At 39.7% G+C, this 18,021-nt stretch overlaps 3 protein-coding genes across 5 annotated transcripts; all 3 read left to right on the top strand.

Annotated features, from left to right (window-relative positions):
• Positions 1 to 2,701: 2,701 nt before the first annotated feature.
• On the top strand, positions 2,702 to 7,537 carry LOC122668003 (beta-glucuronosyltransferase GlcAT14A-like). The gene is made up of 4 exons (XM_043864521.1): positions 2,702 to 3,286; positions 5,107 to 5,182; positions 5,278 to 5,393; positions 6,996 to 7,537. The coding sequence occupies exons 1-4, from the start codon at positions 2,794 to 2,796 to the stop codon at positions 7,529 to 7,531; spliced, it is 1,221 nt and encodes a 406-aa protein (XP_043720456.1). The 5' UTR covers positions 2,702 to 2,793; the 3' UTR covers positions 7,532 to 7,537.
• Positions 7,538 to 8,830: 1,293 nt separating this feature from the next.
• Positions 8,831 to 11,737, top strand: LOC122658003 (monofunctional riboflavin biosynthesis protein RIBA 3, chloroplastic). Of its 3 annotated transcripts, none has more exons than XM_043852848.1 (8): positions 8,831 to 8,914; positions 9,042 to 9,357; positions 9,518 to 9,739; positions 9,865 to 10,190; positions 10,507 to 10,636; positions 10,808 to 11,104; positions 11,230 to 11,467; positions 11,514 to 11,737. In XM_043852848.1, the coding sequence occupies exons 1-7, from the start codon at positions 8,859 to 8,861 to the stop codon at positions 11,446 to 11,448; spliced, it is 1,566 nt and encodes a 521-aa protein (XP_043708783.1). In that variant the 5' UTR covers positions 8,831 to 8,858; the 3' UTR covers positions 11,449 to 11,467; positions 11,514 to 11,737. The 3 variants fall into 3 exon arrangements, with proteins under 3 accessions (XP_043708783.1, XP_043708793.1, XP_043708775.1); XM_043852858.1 differs by having other exon boundaries at positions 9,865 to 10,000; positions 10,088 to 10,190; positions 11,230 to 11,737; XM_043852840.1 differs by having other exon boundaries at positions 11,230 to 11,737.
• A 2,791-nt stretch (positions 11,738 to 14,528) lies between these two features.
• LOC122658034 (60S ribosomal protein L23A-like) lies at positions 14,529 to 18,021 on the top strand. Its single transcript, XM_043852890.1, has 6 exons — positions 14,529 to 14,559; positions 14,606 to 14,612; positions 15,743 to 15,748; positions 16,016 to 16,065; positions 16,932 to 17,298; positions 17,745 to 18,021. The coding sequence occupies exons 4-6, from the start codon at positions 16,047 to 16,049 to the stop codon at positions 17,827 to 17,829; spliced, it is 471 nt and encodes a 156-aa protein (XP_043708825.1). The 5' UTR covers positions 14,529 to 14,559; positions 14,606 to 14,612; positions 15,743 to 15,748; positions 16,016 to 16,046; the 3' UTR covers positions 17,830 to 18,021.

Genomic DNA, 18,021 nt, shown 5'->3' on the forward strand with positions numbered 1-18,021 from the left:
GTAACTTTACAGAGGATTTCCACCTTTGCTTTGTGTATCTTTTAAAGTTTCCTTGTTCTCAAATTGATTTTTCTCTCTTCCTGATTTCCAAGACGTGGTAATTTTACATAGGAATTTCCTCCTTGATCTTTGTTTCTTTGAAGTTTCCTTATTCTCAAATTGATTTCTCTCTTCCTCATTTCTTCTTGCAGGTAGCTATCGAAGTAGTCTCTGGCGGCTCACCTGGATGTACAGTGATATAACAACCCTCATAAATGCAGATAAACCAACTTGTTTTCTCTCTTTAGATGCATAACATCGCCTGGAAACGGAATGTACATTACTTAGATTTAACATTTTTCTGTTCCATGGATATAACATTGTAGATGACCAATAATGCCATGGTACTGGTGTGACAAATGTAATACATTACCTCCCGAAATTGTAAGAGCTGGTCCATTGGCATTATCTTTTTCACAAATCTAATTTGTAAGATTTGCAAAACGTTTTAGAAATCCTGATGTTTTGACTTCCGATGTGCATTATTGTTGTCTTGTGGGATAATGATCTTGGGTCCAACTTTAACTTTACAGGTTTTGTATGCTGTCGCTGGTTGAGAATGTGGTTGTTAATGCTTAGCGGGCATGTCCATGGGATGGTCAGAGTTGAGAGTCTTGAGCTCGCTACCCTCCCGACCTTCTGAGGTAAATAGATGAGTACATGTGGGAGCCGAAGACAGCTTGAGCGGACAATACACCGTTGTAATATGAAGGGAAGGAATTCGTTAGCCAGAATTTTCTTAGTCTTTATGAACATAATAGTGTTGGTATCAACCCCAATCTGATAATATAGAGCCGATTTGAAAAGGAGAAACATATACATATGGATTAGTAGTTGTTGTCATCTGTTCAAACCGATTTACAGTGTGGGGGGAGAAAGGGAACAATCCCTTGCTTGGCTCCTGGTAATGTGTTCATGACCTGCTGCACCTTCCTGAGGTGAACGATATAAAAGATTGATTTCTATGCCAGACCATTATACTCTTGATATTTGTTGGTGGTGTAGGCTTCTGAGGTCTACTTTGTAGAAGGCTTCTCGTATATAGGACCCTTACATTAAAATATCATTAAGTGATCTTTATAGTAGAACCAAATAATTGGAAGGAATTTTGAGGTTCAGGTTTACGGCTCCAATCCACTGCTTCCAGCTTAGAGGGTGCTCAAACCACATGCATTCGGTTAGAAAACTCAGCACCAATGTGATGGTTCAACTTGAGAGTCCACTTATCAAATGCATGAAGACAAATATGTCAAAATAAAACCTTTTGGTAAGGAAAAAAAAAAACGTATGCATATGATCGCCACCAATTACAAGCAGAAGCAAAATTGAATTGTCAGCAGAGTAAGAATGAAAGAAGATAAGGTATTCACATGCCATGAGTGTCTTTCCCTACTCTGCTCGTCATACACCAAAAGCTGCCCTTTAATCTCTCTTTCACGACATCTTCTGGTGCGTGATCTTGTGTATCACTTTCAACCTCATCATCAAATGGACGGCACAATGATGACAACAATGATAACAGAAGATTTATGAATAGGGAGTTCAGACCTAAACCTAGTAACGAACAGTTGAGTCACCATTGTTTTCTGTTATTCTAATTTTTACTGTTAATTTTTGCGCTTCTAATCCCACTTGGGTCTTGGAAAGTTTTTATGTCATTAAGAGCAAATTGTTAACAAATTGCGGTTTCTCTGGTTTCTCAAACTTTTCATCCCTTCAGAAGGGAGGGGAAAAATGGATCGAAATAACCAACTCGAACATATCAAACTTATGTTATCTCCTCTCACAAAGCATAGTGATTGTCGTAGGAGAAAAGACAAGGAACGCTTAGAGGTGAGGTGCTACTACTAACCGTTGTAACTTACGGAAATGAAAGGGTGTAATATCCAAGGGGGATGGTGCAATCATCGTTTGATTGAAATCTGAAAAGGCAATCAGTCCCTCCACTCGTTCTCCAATCTCCACAATCAAAGAATGTAAATCTTTACATACATTTTATATGGACAAAAATATTCCCACCCTAATAATAGAATTCCAACTCTTCACATTCTGAAGAGTCCATCCATTCCCCTCTATGTGCTCTCACATCCGGACGAAATTTTCTTGTTACACTTATTTTTTAATTTTCTTATCTTTTTAGAGCGGGAAAATAGAGAGGGGGGAAGATACTAACCAAGAGATTCGAACTGAAAACCTCCTCGTGAGCATGGGCATGAAGTGCATCACAGTTCACCACTGAATTGTGTGCACACATGCAATGGAGTAAAAGGATTTTCAGTTGGGTGGTGCGCATCCATCCCCGCCATCAAAATAGCACCTCGGCCAGTGCACCCCGCGCTCCAAAGGAGCCCAATCTTAAAGCCGATGCTGTAACGAAAAAATGCAGTAACGAGATCTCCATGCAAATGGAGCATCCAACGGTCAACTTGAACATGGCGGTGGAACTCTGTCGTCCCCCTGACCGTACCACCAATCCCAACTATCGTTCAAAATTGTAACACAAACCCCAGATACAGCCTAAATCTTCTTTAATCGCCATTATTAACAAACATTGCATAATAACACTTTCTCCATTTTATGCCATAATTACACTCTGCTCTTTCTCTCTGTCTCTGCGGGATATTGGGACCTCGTTAGTCGGAATATTGAAGGAAAATTTGAAAAAAAAATAAACAAAAAAAAAAGAAGGGTGAGAGCAAAGAAGTTCTAAAATCAAAATGTCAAACGAAGCAAGGAGCAGTAAAAACCTTGGCCATGTCGAAGACAGCGCTGAAGCTGCTGTTTTCCCTCCTCTCCGTCTCCTTGTTCTCTCTCCTTCTCTTTGTACCTCCAACTTCCAGGGCTTCTTCTTCACCTCGCAGTTTCTCCCGCGCCGCCGATATCGAAAATCCATTCCCTTCTCCGCCTAGGGTTGCCTACTTCATCTCCGGCTCCGAAGGTGACGGACCTCGCATCCTGAGGCTCCTCCACGCCGTCTATCACCCAAGGAATCAGTACCTCTTGCACCTCGATCGCCGCGCTCCACAGCAGCAGCGAGAGACCCTAGCCGTCTCTGTTCAGTCTGTCCAAGCCTTTGTCGCCGCCGACAACGTAAATGTTGTCGGTCAGGCGGATTCCGTCTACCATGGGGGCTCCACACCTATTGCTTCTCTGCTACATGGAGCTGCCATCCTGCTCAGGTTTAGCAACCAGTGGGACTGGTTCGTCAACCTTGGAGCCTCGGATTACCCCTTAATTCCTCAGGACGGTATAACCATTCGTTTTCTCTAATTATTGAATACTGAACGATATTTAGTTAATTGTTTCTTGTTAGTTGACTTAGTTCATATTATTTAATTTGAGCTGCTGAGATCCTCTCCGTTCTATATTATCTAGTTTAGAGTTTAGATACCGGTAAATGCTACTGTTTGATGCTATCTCTTGATTATTAAACGTGAATACCTTGCTATATTCCTGCAACCCGGGCTCACAGCCAAAGAAATGGAATCGAAAAGGGTATTTTAGAAAATACCAAACCCTAGGAGGGTATTTATGAACCCAAAAGGGTAGTGAAATATTCCATTTCTTTGGCTGCAAGCCCGGGTAGCAGGAACATCCCTGCAACCTGGGTAGCAGCAAATTTTTTTCTTGGCAGCTTCTCCTTAATGGCTAGCTTTTATGAGTGAGTTCTACCCAAGTCCAACATGTCTCATTTACCACATGTGCACGTGGAGGGTGAGATTGTTGGGGAGATTGTTTGGGTTCCAGGCGCAAATAACGATTGGATGTTAGTAGTTTGACGTGAAGACATATAAGGACTTGACACTCTCTCCTTAATGTCTAGCTTTAAGGGCGAGTTTTACCGAGTCCAAAGAATATTCATGTGCCATAAATATTTGTTATAAGATTCCGGCTAGGCAAACGGTTATTATGAGATTGCGACTAAAGGCAATTAGTTGATGGCTATAGCCTATATTCATCATGATTCTGTTTTTAGAAACCTTGATACTTATTAATTGAAGCACGGTGGGATATACAAGGTTTTGGAGCCTACTCATACTAACTTTGCAAATGCACCCTTTTCACAGACTCTATTTAGAATTTGCCAATTTTAATGTAGCAAAATTAAACTCCATGGTACATTAGCATAGTTGTCATGGCGTCGCCATGGCGTCCTGGCACTGGAGAGGGCTGCATGGCGACCTACGCCATGGCGACCCTCTTTGATTTCTTCCTCCTGACTCTCTTTCCCTCTTCGATTTCTTCTTCTTGTCTTCGATTTCTTCTTCCCTCTTCGATTTCTTCTTTCCCTCTTCAATTTCTTTCGATTTCTTCTTCGATTTCTTCTTCCTGTCTTCTTTCCCTCTTCGATTTCTTCTTCCTGTCTTCTTTCCCTCTTCGATTTCTTTCGATTTCTTCTTTCCCTCTTCGATTTCTTCTTCGATTTCTGAATTTTCTTCTTAAAACTTGAGAAACAATAGAGAAAAAATAAAACATGGCTTGAGTATACATCTATTAACACATTAAAAATAGAGAAAATAAAAAATAAAACATGGTCGACATGCTCGCCATGGCAACGACATGCTCGCCATGGCAACGCCATGGCGGGCGACATGTCGATATATCGACGTGACACCCCTCCACCGACTTGGACCGCCGTGACGCCGTGACAACTATGTACATTAGTGTCTCCTTGTTCCTTATTCCTTGTCCATTCCTCAACTATGGGTGATGTCTCAATATGTACAGTCATATCCTTCAAAATTTTCCGAGACTGATCCTGACCATTTGATTTTCCGATGCTTGACTGAAAAGATTGGTCATATTTGTATTGATGATCCATGTAATTGGATCTCTCTATGCTGCCTTCATCAAATGGCAGCTAACCTTTCCTTATGGTCACACCAAAAGAAACTATCCATTGAAGACCCTTTGAGATGGTCAACCTTTTGTGGAAGGGTGATGAGAATATTTATGGAGTTTCTATGATACATCATATTTATAGAAATTTTCTCATCTTTTATTTTTACTAAAGATCTCATTTGTCTTTTCAAGATGTGGTATTCATTAACACCGTGCTTGGTACAGATTTTCTTCATGTCTTGTCTTTTGTGCCCAAGGATTTTAACTTCATTCAGCATACTAGTAACATTGGTTGGAAAGAGTAAGTCCTTTTGTCTACTATTCTTCCTTGGCTTTTTTTTTTTTTTTAAAACCCTATTCAGATGTGTCCTTATTAAGATTGAATCACTCTTGTAGGTACCAAAGGATAATTCCGATTGTTGTTGATCCAGGCCTTTATCTTGCATCAAAAGGTGAAACATTTGTGGGCAATAAAAAGCGTATACTTCCGACAGCATATAGATTTTTCACAGGTAAAATTTTACAACTCTTAAAGAAAATCTATGCAGTACTTATGATTTCCTTCTTTTATTAGACTCTCCTTATCTGAAAAGCAATTGTATGTTATATCATGGGAACATATTAATGTAACACATTAAGATTGTTTCCTTGCTGTATTTTCACTAAACCAAACAATAACTATGTGGTATTAAGATGCAAGATGATAATATGGAATCGATGATAGATAATGTATTTACTGAACGATCTTAAATTTTATTCTTTTTTGAAGGGTTTTCTTTTTTTAGCCAAATGATATTCAACGCCTCTGTTGAAAGCTTTTTCTTTTCAATGTCACTGTCCTTCCAAACCTGAGTCTGAATCAAAGTTCCTATTCTATTTGTGAGGGAGGGTGTTGCGAACTTGAATTTAATTATATGAGAATGTGAAGTTTGGTTTCCAATGCTAGGCCTTTGTTTGATTCCATGGATAATCTTATGTTTTGTGAAGCAATGTACAACCAAAATTTTTAAAGTTTGTTGAACCAGCATCAATCATCAGCTAAATAACTTTATTTGAATGCATATCTTCCTCAGTTGCTGAAATGTCCTGTGCTCCTGTCCGAGTCATTTGGCATTTAGCTCCTTGGGTGCCCATTTGATGGATTAGTGATTGTTTTTGGAAACCAGCACTTTGATCCTGTTGACATATGCACTTGGTTGTGTTGGCAGTTAGATACTAAGAAAAATATTTTTGGGTGATGCTAAGACAAAAGTCAAGTTCCTCTAGTCTTATGCCGGACTAGGTTAAAGGTGGTGTGGAAAGAGATCATGTGAAGGAATGATTAGGCCAATCCAAACCATCCATCTCATAATTATAAGGCCATATTTGGATGGTGCCTTGATCACATTAGCTTTCTTTTTCCTGCCATTTGTCCAACTTCTCTCACTGGCAGCATTTCTCCATTACGGCTTGCATTTTGCCATAAGTTCCTCAGGTGGGAACCATGTAGAGGACTGACATGGTGGAACACATGAAACCCTTTGGGAGTGCCACCTGATCTGCCACAATGCAGAAGCCCTTTACTGGCAAGGACCTTAAGCCTAATGTGTCTAAATTAGTAACCAGTCCTGCCTTACATCATACATGTCTGCAACTGCATCTTCCTATTCCTGTTGATTGATACTATCCCTTTCTTTTCTTTTTTTTTTTTGGGGGGGGGGGGGGGGGTTAGAAATTTACTTGCTATTTTTATGCAAAAACCAGAGCATCTCTGGGGCACCATACTGCCAAATGGTACAAGTTTATACCAGTGCAGGATGTAACTTGGAAACTCTCCACCCCACTCCCTAACCCCCCCCCCCAAAAAAAAAAAGAGAGAGAGAGAAAGAGGGAGGGAAACAAAGGGTTCAAACTCAACTTGCACAGCCTTGAACATTGTCAGCAGCATTATGTTGTTGATATCAGGTTTCACCATATGGCTGTACTGAAGTTGTACCTATTATTCCTTGCACTGGTAAAGTTGCACACCTGCAGATGGTGACTTGGTTGTACTCAATGGAGTGCTCATTCTTTTCTCTTATTCAGTTTTTGCCAAGTTCTTCTTCTCTGACCAATTTTTTACTTGACATGTCCAGGCTCTCCATATGTAATCCTGAGTCGGAAGTTAGTTGAGTTTTCCATCAGGGGATGGGACAATCTTCCAAGGACACTTCTCATGTACTTCTCCAATACAGAATCTTCACATCGAGGCTACTTCCAGACTCTTGCTTGCAACTCCAGAGAATTTTATAAAACTGTGGTCAATTCTGACTTGCATTTTATTGCCTGGGACAACCCCCCTAGGAAAGAGCCACGGAATCTCTGGATGTCTGATTTGAACAAAATGTTGGGGAGTGGAGTTCCTTTTGCTGGAAGTTTCCATCCAAACGATCCAGTTTTGGACAGGATTGATTCATTTGTCTTGCACAGGGGACGGGGAAGGACTGCACCAGGTGGATGGTGTATTGGTAGGCATGAGAGAAGCAGAGATCCTTGCCAGCTCTGGGGCGATGTGAATATACTAAGACCTGGTCCAGCTGCCAAGAGATTTGAAAAGCTACTGCTGAGGTTGATGGCAAACACAACCTTTTGGTCAAATCTATGTGTCCAAAGATGGAGGATAACTGGATAACTACCATGAAAGAAGTCAAAATCTGAGTACCAAAATGAATGAAAAGTCTTGGTTGAAATGGTGTAAAATTGTACATTTTTAGCAATTAGATGTAATTTTGGGAAGAGACTGGATACTACTACTAGTTTCAGGTATAAAAACCAAGAGTTATTTGGGACCTTACTGATGCTATTTGGTACTTCAGCAATACATAATCTATTTGATGGTTAGTATCATTTTTGGACAGAAAATTTGTATTGTTTGAGGATGGACCTCAGCGCTGCGGTAAGTTGTTTCATTGCAACTTAGTGGTCATAGGTTCAAGTTGGAAAACAGTCTCTCTATGAAGGGGGGGGAGGGTAAGGCTGCGTTCATTATGACCCTCCCTTGATCTTGCAATGTAGGAGCCTCGTGCACTAGGTACACCCTTTGTATCGATTGTCTGTTGCTATTGGTTATGTAAGTCATTCGTTGGAAGACTCCGTGAAAGTGAGTGAACAACTTTGAACTGCCCATCATTATTACTGATGACGACTCAAGCTCCAAGGAGGCATGATGGACAACTGTTATTAGCTTTAATAATCAGTTTTTTTCAGTACATATGGATTTTGGATATGCAGGATCAGCCTAAGAAACTGAGGCTAGAGGAATCCAGCAAGGTATCAATGGAATGTAAGAATATAGAGCTATGGACGGACGACTCAAATATGGTGATTTGGTTGAAGTAGCCCGAAGAAAATCCTAGGCCTTGGAAACTATTTTCTCATTTTTTATGTGCATTCTTTTCTTACTGCTTTGAACTCTATATGTATTAAAAGATGGATAGACAGTAGTTCATTAGTTTATCTCATAATTTGACTTCCAAAGCAAGAAATAAGAAGATGCAGGGTTTTTAGGGCGAGTTTTCTTGAATTTCGTCTCAGTAATATAAGAGCAGTGAATTTTCAATCCCAACCCTCTTAAGAAAAAGAGTAGGCAGAGATGTGGAGCAAAGTAAAGCCGTTTAGAAATGACTACTTAATTCAGAGTAAGCGTCAGTTCGAAAGCATTACGATATGTGATCTGCTACGATATCAAACATATGAGAGTTGATCTCACAGACCATCCATCGTACATGACAACTATTCTCCCACTTTTTGTTTGATCCTTTGAGGTGGAATGGATAATGGTCCATGAGGGTGTAAGTGTATTCGACATTTGTGTGGTTCTAACGTTCCGTACCTTCTTCGGATAATATGGGCCAAGTGGAAAAGACGAGCATATCCTAAGCTTGGTGTGCGCATTTGCTTCAATGACACGTAAGATATTCTGGGAAAGAGAGGAGAGAGCTACGTGAAATTTCAATTCCATGGACTCTGTGATGCTCCAGCACCCCTTAGTTCCTCATGTTTTCATTCGCTCAAGGTAAAATTTAACTTGCTTTTATCCAGTGAGTTTCAATCAAACTAGCAGTCACTCTCTCTCTCTCTCTCTGGGAGGCCTTTAGGTATTAAATTCATAGTTAATGATTTATAATGATTTTCGGTGTCAGATATCCTCGCTCCTTTGCCACTACTCAGAATCTGGGACTCGGGCCAAGTAGAAGCAAGTGGTTGAAATTGAATTGTGGAGGAACTGGAACTGGAACTGGAAGGTGGTTTGATGAAGTTCCTCTCGAAGGAAATGAAAATGGAGCAGTTCCAGGAGCTTTGAACGAGTCAGCTGTGGCACCTTTCGAGACATTAAATGCAGAAATTACTCCTGAAACAATTGATTTTTTTGTTAGTGATGCCGAGGGTGATCCTGACTGCCCATCAAAGGGTTTCTCCTCGATCGATCAGGCTCTCAATGCTCTTCGTCAAGGAAAGGTCCGTTCCTTAATCCTTATCCATATCCACAATTTGATCATTTTTCTTCCTTTGCAAGGTGCAACCTTATCAACTTAAGTTCCTTGCAGAAAATATTGTGATAGTGAGGTAGAGAAATAAAAGCTAATATTAGTTATTTTGTTTCCCTATCATTCTGTAGTTTGTGATTGTGGTAGATGATGAAAATGTGGATGTCGAAGGCAACCTTATCATGGCAGCATCTCTTACAAGTCCTCAAGCAATGGCATTTTTGATTAAGCATGGTTCAGGAATTGTCTCCGTAGGTATGAAAGAAAATGATTTGGAAAGGTTAAGGCTTCCACTCATGTCTCCTGACAGTGAAGATGAAGACTACTCTGCTCCAACTTTCACAGTCACAGTGGTACAGCTTAATACTATTGTTTCATATAATTTTTCTTCACTTTTGATGGCTTGTATTGTTGATAACAATACCTCGTGAAGTCCCAATTTACCTGACTCCGACTCTGGATCTATATTGCTTCTCAGGATGTAAAACCTGATGTATCAACCGGAGTTTCTGCTTCTGACAGAGCAAAGACAGTTCTTGCCCTTTCATCACCTGGTTCTAAACCAGAAGATTTCAGGAGGCCAGGTCATGTGTTTCCCCTCAAATACCGAAATGGTGGGGTGCTGAGAAGATTTGGCCATACTGAGGCTTCTGTGGATTTGCTCATATTGGCCGACTTGCAGGCTGTGTCTGTTCTTTCAGCTGTCATTGATGCAGATGATGGTTCTATGGCACGCTTGCCTGCTTTAAGAAAGTTATCATTGGAGCATGGATTACCAATTGTCTCAATCACTGATCTGATCCGGTGAGCTTTGCGTTTAGATATGAAGTTGAATCAAGCATCTATGTCCTTATATTGGCTGGCAATTCTCAAAGTTTATGAATAGATTATAAACCATCACCACCAATGCTGATTCTCTACTTCATCTTCTATGAAAGTCTAGTGCAATGGATTCTACCTGAAGCCTTTCATTGTAATTCTTGTGCTTTTTCATTTGAGTCAATTCTCACTTGTCTAGTGTTTAGAATCATTTATACCATGTTTTCTGGTTTGTCAACACTCTCCAAATGTGAAGAGAAGGATTAACATTGACTTTAACAGCTCTGCCATATGCTTGCAGGTATAGAAGAAAGAGGGAGAAACTGGTTGAAAGAACGGCTGTTTCCCGTTTACCAACTAAGTGGGGTCTGTTTCAGGCATACTCTTACCACTCAAAGTTGGATGGAACAGAACATATTGCTATTGTAAAGGTAAAATGTTTTCAGATTCAAGCTCTAAATTTTTCTTTAACATAATCAGTTTGACAAATTAACAGTCCTCAACGTTTTCAAAGTTTCTCAATAATGCATCATTTCCTAATGTCTGTGGTCATCAGTAATTATAGAAATCAATCTTCCTTAGCCTAACTTAAAAAATGACAGGGAATTATTGGTGATGGGCAAGATGTCCTTGTAAGAGTTCACTCAGAATGTCTGACTGGGGATATATTTGGCTCGGCTCGATGTGATTGCGGCAACCAGTTAGCCTTGGCAATGCAGTTGATAGAACAGGCGGGTCGAGGAGTGGTGGTCTACCTCCGTGGACATGAAGGAAGAGGAATTGGTTTAGGTCGCAAACTTCAGGCCTACAATTTGCAGGATGAAGGACATGATACAGTTGAAGCTAATCTGGAACTTGGATTAGCCATTGATGCCCGTGAATATGGGATTGGAGCTCAAGTATGAAATGAAATATTATTTGATACTGATGCCATATATAAAACTTCTGCCAATAGCTAGATGCAGTTTTGGTTTATCAACATAATTTCTGATCTTTCTGTTTACTTGTTGATGACTGTTGGCAGATCTTAAGGGACATTGGAGTGCGCACAATGCGTTTAATGACAAACAACCCAGCCAAGTTCACAGGGCTCAAGGGTTATGGTTTGGCTGTTGTTGGAAGGGTTCCTGTCTTATCTCCCATTACAGAGGAAAACAAGAGATACTTAGAAACAAAGCGAACTAAATTGGGCCATGTTTATGGGTCTGATTTACCTTCTACAGATTCATCGGCTGCAATGTAAATAACAAGCACCACAGTATGAAAGCATAACAGATTAATTGGTTATTTCTCATTGTACATTGATGAACAGCTTACTTCATACCATACAGAGTTCAAAATTCAACACCCAAGATTTGTGCTGTTAAATATGAACATGAAGAGGACAGTGTGCAGGTTGACTGTACATATATGGATGCATGCTTGGCTACTTGCTGCTCGCATTATGGATTGATTCACAATGCACTTCTCCTTCTGGCTTATTCCTATTAACTTTTCAGTTTTAATGGTAAGTCTGCTTTAGTTATGGTTTAGTGGAATGGGGCCATGGTGTGTCTTCCCTACCATTGTTATCTTCTTCTGCTTAATTAATTTCAATAGCAAGCCTGCCTCTTTGATAACATCCTTACATATTTACATTCATTGCTGATTTTTTCAGCTCCTACTCATTTTTTCTTTTTATTCTTGTTGCTTGCAATCTTGGAGGTTTGATAGCCTCACCTCCTCTAATCTCTATTTGTAGTGACAAAGCTCATTGTTAACACAAAACCAAAACAAAAACAAAAACAAAAACAGAACAAAAAAAAAAAAGGAAAAATATACTGTGGTTGGTCAGACCATTGAACCGAATAATTATTCCCTCCAATTTGCGGGCACCTCCAATTCCTCTAATAGGGGGGAGTGGACCCCACCTTGGGCATGTTTTTGGACAGGGGGTAAGGTGGTCACTTCCGCCCCCATGTGAGGAATTGGAGGAATTGGAGGGGACAACGATTCCCATTGAACCTTTCTCAGGTAAGCTCACCTACTGTGCCTTGTGAGAGACTGATTTAGAAATTCCATATGATGGATAGATAGGGTATGGTCAAATTGATCACATGCCAAAGTAAAATTCAATCATTTATATTACCCTTTCATCAAAAAAATCATTTATATTACCCCACTTAATAGGCATTGCCTATTGCATTTTCTTTATAGCTCACGCATTTTGTTTATTGAAAAAAAATTCTGAGAAAATTATCTCTAAGCTACTGGTATCATGCGCCCTTTTACTCTCTCTCTCTCTCTCTCGTGTCACTCACTCTATTAGTATGTCCTTCTTCACTGTTAAAACAGAGTGTAGCTTGAAACTTCAAGGTGCGTTATAGAGTCGCTTTCCTTAAGATGAAATTTGTCCCTACTTCCAGATGCAAACAGGTTGCAGGCGAATTGTCTCCCAAGATACAGTGAAACCTCAAACTATGTTGATTATCTTGGCTGCGTTTTGCATAAACGAAACCAATAACTATTCCAGAAAGCCTTTTGAGAAGCAGAGAAATCTGTTCCTGCAGCAAAACAGATTCCCTACAAGACCATTTTTGAGAATGAGGAGAAGAAGAGAATGTTTTTGGATATCTCCTTACATTTGAAATATCTCTGGATATTAATAAGCCACTTGGCACCTGTTCCCAACAGATGGATTCTTCCATCTTTGAATCTGGTCCGTTAGATCGTAACTGTACGATCTAAACCATCCAAACACATAACAGTCATAACTGTTAATCAATTTGAATCTGATCTAAAATAATCAATTTGAATCTGGTCCTTTAGATCGTAACTGTATGATCTAATCCGTCCAAAATAAAACGGTCATAACCGTTGATCAACTATCCAGATTCAAATCAGACCACTAGATCAAAAAGAACGGTCCAGATCAAATCTTGCTCGAAGAGCCACTAACGCCTCTACTGCCCACGCCATGCGTGCGAGTGCGCACTCGGACTAAAGTCCTCGCACATACACCGTAGTATTCACCTTGTTTATTAACTTAAACAATAGATAGAGCTTTATTAAATAAACCCAAGTATTCACTCTCACATTTCAGATGTGGGACTATTCCCAACATCATTATGTTGAAAAACTCCAACATTCACTCTCTCTCCTAATATGTAGAGCCCTACATAGGGAAAAATTTTTGCTATTACAGTTGTCCTACAAGGCTGGCAGCCAAGGAAATTGAATAATTCACTTCCCCTTTGAGTTCATAAATATTCTACTAATTCTAGTATTTTCTACAATACCCTTTAAGATCCCACTTCCTTGGCTACTAGCCTTATAGCAGGATTGCTGGAACATTCCTGGTACAAGTAAATTTCATCCATATATAGGAACCAAGTAGTGCCCCCACCTATGGTCAGCATGTCGACCTCATAATTTTTTTTTTGGAAAGAAATAATTTTCCTTTTTTTGAAAAAAAAAAAAAAAAAACATACCTCATAGCGTAGTCCCCATGCCCGGACACAAAGGGAGGTGAAATGACCGCACGCCCCCTTGTAAAGTGAAAATCTCGCTCGTGTTGATGCTCCTACGTGCACTGGGTTGGCTTGTGCTGGCACAAGGGCCACAGGTACAACTCTTTATAATGAAAGTTTTTTTGTGTGTTTGTTTTTTCTCGTAAAGAATAATGTTATTCCAGGGCCTCTAGATTACATAAATCTAAGAGCCAAAGAGAGAATATTGGCCAAGTTGTCTTACATATCCATAGACACGGTTTCAGGGTTAGAAAATACGCAACATTATTTGCGGGATCTTTATCACCTTTCCTTGCCCCGCCTAGTACCCTAGTTCCTCTAACAAAGGGGGCTGGAATGACCACCCTACCCGGGTGGGTTCCACCACCCCCTATTAGAGGAACTGGGAAACTAGGCCGAGCAGGGAATTGGAGGAGATAATTTTTCCTATTTGCGTCTCTAAAAATACAAGCAGCAAGAGGGGGGTTTTCGGGGACTTTTATCCCCTGAAGTTCACTGCCTGGATGGGGTCCACCCCCCTTTTATTAAAGGCACTAGGGAACCATACCGGACAGGGGAACCGCATGTGATAAAAATTTGGGTTTTCGGTGCAAATTTTTATGAAAGATGTTCGAGTATATTTGGATCAAATTGTCAATATAAATTGGGCTCTAATGGGCCCCGGAGACGAAAGTGCTCAGCCCGCTCACTGGCACATGTAAGCGGCTGATCAGTAGCTCCACTGTACAAAAATATAGGGATATTTTGGTCAAATTTGATACGATAAATATATACACGGCTCTTCATCTTGTTGGTTCGTAAACCCTAAGTCGGCTGCTACAATCCTCCATTCCGGTTGCTCCAGGTTTCTCTCTCTCTCTCTCTCTCTCATGCGTGAAATAACTAAGGTTTTTATTTGGTGTTTATCTCAATATTTCTGTGTCTTAGATTGATTGCTAAGCATTTCGCTGGACCTATTTTAAGACTTTGATTGTAATAGCATTTTCTTCAGTTTACAAATTCATCATCGCTAGATTTGCATCCGTCGTTCAACCAACAAAATGGACATGGTTCTGTAGCTTGGTGTTCTTATATCATTGTTTTGGTTATCTTGCTCGAAGTTTTCCGAAACTTTTCCGGAAAGAAATCGATCCGTAAGCTTAGTGACTCCCCATTCTGGGAACTATTAATTAGCTATCAAACCAGTGTTAATTTTTGTGAAATCATCGGTCGTGAATTCAGCAATGAACTTGGAACCAAATGAAAGCATTCCTTTAGTTGACATGCATATCAGCATCTTCACAATGTGTACTGAGGCTCTGCTTTTTTGGCGGAAGTAAAAGAAAGAACGTGAAATATGTAATTGTAGAGTTTGTTTTGCAGAAATAAAAAAGGAAGAACGTAAAGTTTTACAGCAGGGGTCAGCATATTATGTCCAAAATCTGTATATTTGTCCCACTTTATTTTACTTCTTGGTGATTTACTTTGAAACAAACAAAGCATTGATAGAAAAGTACAACTTTGTATATCTATGTTACTGATTCGTCTGATTTGTGCTATGTGTCCCTACTGCTTGAGATGCTAGGACCAAACTATTTTTTCAGACCAACGGATTTGGATATTCTTTTTTTTTTTAATTCTGATCTGTGGTTGAAATCTTTCATCACCTTTTTGTGCTCCAATGGCCTGACCACTTCTAGCTTGCAAAATTCGAGCCCTTGTGGTCCGAAAAAGGGTTTTTGATTGTTTTTATGGCAAATATGTGTGTGAACATGGTTTAGGGAGGAAAAAACAATATAGGGTTCCTCACATGTTGAGTTGCAGAAGAAGGTTCCACACATCTCCGCTTCATCTAGGATTCTTGAGACCAGAGACGAATAAGAAGATGAGAACAGAAGATTACGAGTTGTAGAAGATATCTCGCCCGTCGAGAAGCGTTCTCCGCTTCAGCTAGGGTTCTTGAGAACCAGAGTCGAATTTGTTGCCCGATAAAAGTGATTCCAAGTGAATCGGTTCTTTTTATACCTAGGGTAGATTTAGGTGCTTCAGATTTGAGTTCACCTATTTACTTGAATTCACCAATGAATCACTTTTATTAAGAAATGATGATTCTGGCTGATTCTCTTTGTTCTCATACGGATCACTTTCAAATGCAACCAAACGCTTTAATAAAAACAGAATCATGATTCTGGTGAAATAAATCCTACAGATTTACCAAACACTACCTTAACATTTTTCTTATCAATTTTAACCTCTATTGCTGTATAATTCTGCTTTATTTCAGAAGTGTGGTTAATTCTTGTTTCTCCGTGCATTTGCCAGGTTCGATTGATTAGAGTTTCTTTAGCAACCAATGGCGCCTCCTTCTAAAGGTATTGGGTTGGGATACTGTTGTTGTGTCTCATATTGGATAGACTACTTTTATATTTGGTCCTGGTTCTTATACTATAGTGTTAACTCATAATTCTCCTTTGTGCTCTATCTTATGATTTTACTCCCTGTACATTATATAAGTGTGTTTTCATAGTTCTGTTAACTTGTGGAACTGGGGTTGTTTTGTGACATCATTGTATTTGGCAGTGGTACCCATGGAGTAACTGTTCCCACCGTTTGATCTTGTAGGCTATGTCATATCATGTAGCCTAGGTTACCTCAGTGTATCAATGTGATGGAATATGGATTACTGTTTTCTTTGGACTATTTCATGGTGTTATTAAGCTTTCCTTTTGGAAAGTCCAAGAGAATGATGGGGGGCTTCTAATAGAGTAGATGTCCTAAGCCCCTCGAAGGGTGAGAACCTGTTATTGCTTCAGATTTTGAGCTTGAGCAAGGATTAAAGTAGAAGAATAATCACACAATTCTCAACCTGGGAAATTGACAGAGTTGCTCTTTGATAGATCTGCAAGTGATGTGCTTTTGTATCAGTTCCACGGGGCTAAAAAGTGTCTGGGAGGTATTCAATACTTTGCCCATGTCTTGTCATTTGAACAACAGCCTTGAAGTTGATAGTCACTCATCAGGAAACCATGTTTGCCTGGGAAATAAGACTGGTGCTTTATTTAATTCATTATTGAATCATTTGTAGGGTGTTAAACTATGATGTTTTGGAAATGCTCAAAAACATTTGATCTATATTGTGAAATCTCATGTTTTATTCTGTTTTTTTGTTTATGAATATTGTCCATGGTTAGTCTCTTCATTCATTTCCCATACTGAAGTGCTTTTGACAATTAAGCAGCTCCCAGTACGAAGAAGGCTGATCAAAAGACAAAGGCCTTGAAGGCTGCCAAGGCCGTGAAATCAGGTGCATCTTCCTTGAAGAAGAGGACCAAGAAGATCCGAACATCTGTTACATTTCATCGTCCAAAGACATTGAAGAAGGAAAGAAACCCAAAGTACCCCCGCCTCAGTGCACCCCCAAGGAATAAGCTTGACCATTATCAGATCCTGAAGTATCCTCTCACCACGGAATCAGCAATGAAGAAGATTGAGGACAACAATACCCTGGTTTTCATTGTTGACATCCGTGCAGACAAGAAGAAGATAAAGGACGCTGTCAAGAAGATGTATGACATTCAGACCAAGAAAGTGAATACCTTGATCAGGTAAATTTGAACCTATTTTTACTTTTGTTTCTTATTGGATGTTATTGGAAAATATTGACCATTGAAGAGTAATTTATATTCTAGCATAATGAGTAGAGATTAAAGGCATATCTATCAAAAAAAAGAGAAAGATAAGAGAGAGAGAGAGAGATTATTGGGATAGATGGTTGATGTCAGATTGCTCCCAGATGGAATTAATGCTTGATCCAAAGTGAGGAAGGATTTTATTTGCGTTCTGGTTCAATGTTTGCCTCACAGACAAGGGGCCACTCATTGAATGAGTCAAGGAGCTACCATAGCTTGATAATTAATGCATATTTTACTTCTTTTGCCTTCTTTTTTGGGGGTGGGTTATTTATTTATTTTTCTCTACTCCATTGCTCTGTAAATTTTTAGTTGCCTCTGATGTATATCTACTTTTGTTTTTGTTGTTTTTCTGAGCTCAGGCCTGATGGGACAAAGAAGGCATATGTGAGGTTGACACCAGACTACGATGCCCTGGACGTAGCAAATAAAATTGGGATAATTTAAGACCATCGCTAGCATTTGTGTCTTCTATATTATCTTTGATTCTGACCCTAGTAATTTCTAGCCAGGTTGGGGGCAGTTTTGTTAGGAATTTTGAGCATAGACACAGGATTGCATGTCCATGTTTCCATTTTAACTAAACTAAAAGAATGTTAGTCAATTTATTGATAAATGGGGAGTTGATTTGGATGCATA

The sequence above is a fragment of the Telopea speciosissima genome, chromosome 1, assembly GCF_018873765.1.
Source record: "Telopea speciosissima isolate NSW1024214 ecotype Mountain lineage chromosome 1, Tspe_v1, whole genome shotgun sequence".
NCBI classification, from domain to species: domain Eukaryota; kingdom Viridiplantae; phylum Streptophyta; class Magnoliopsida; order Proteales; family Proteaceae; genus Telopea; species Telopea speciosissima.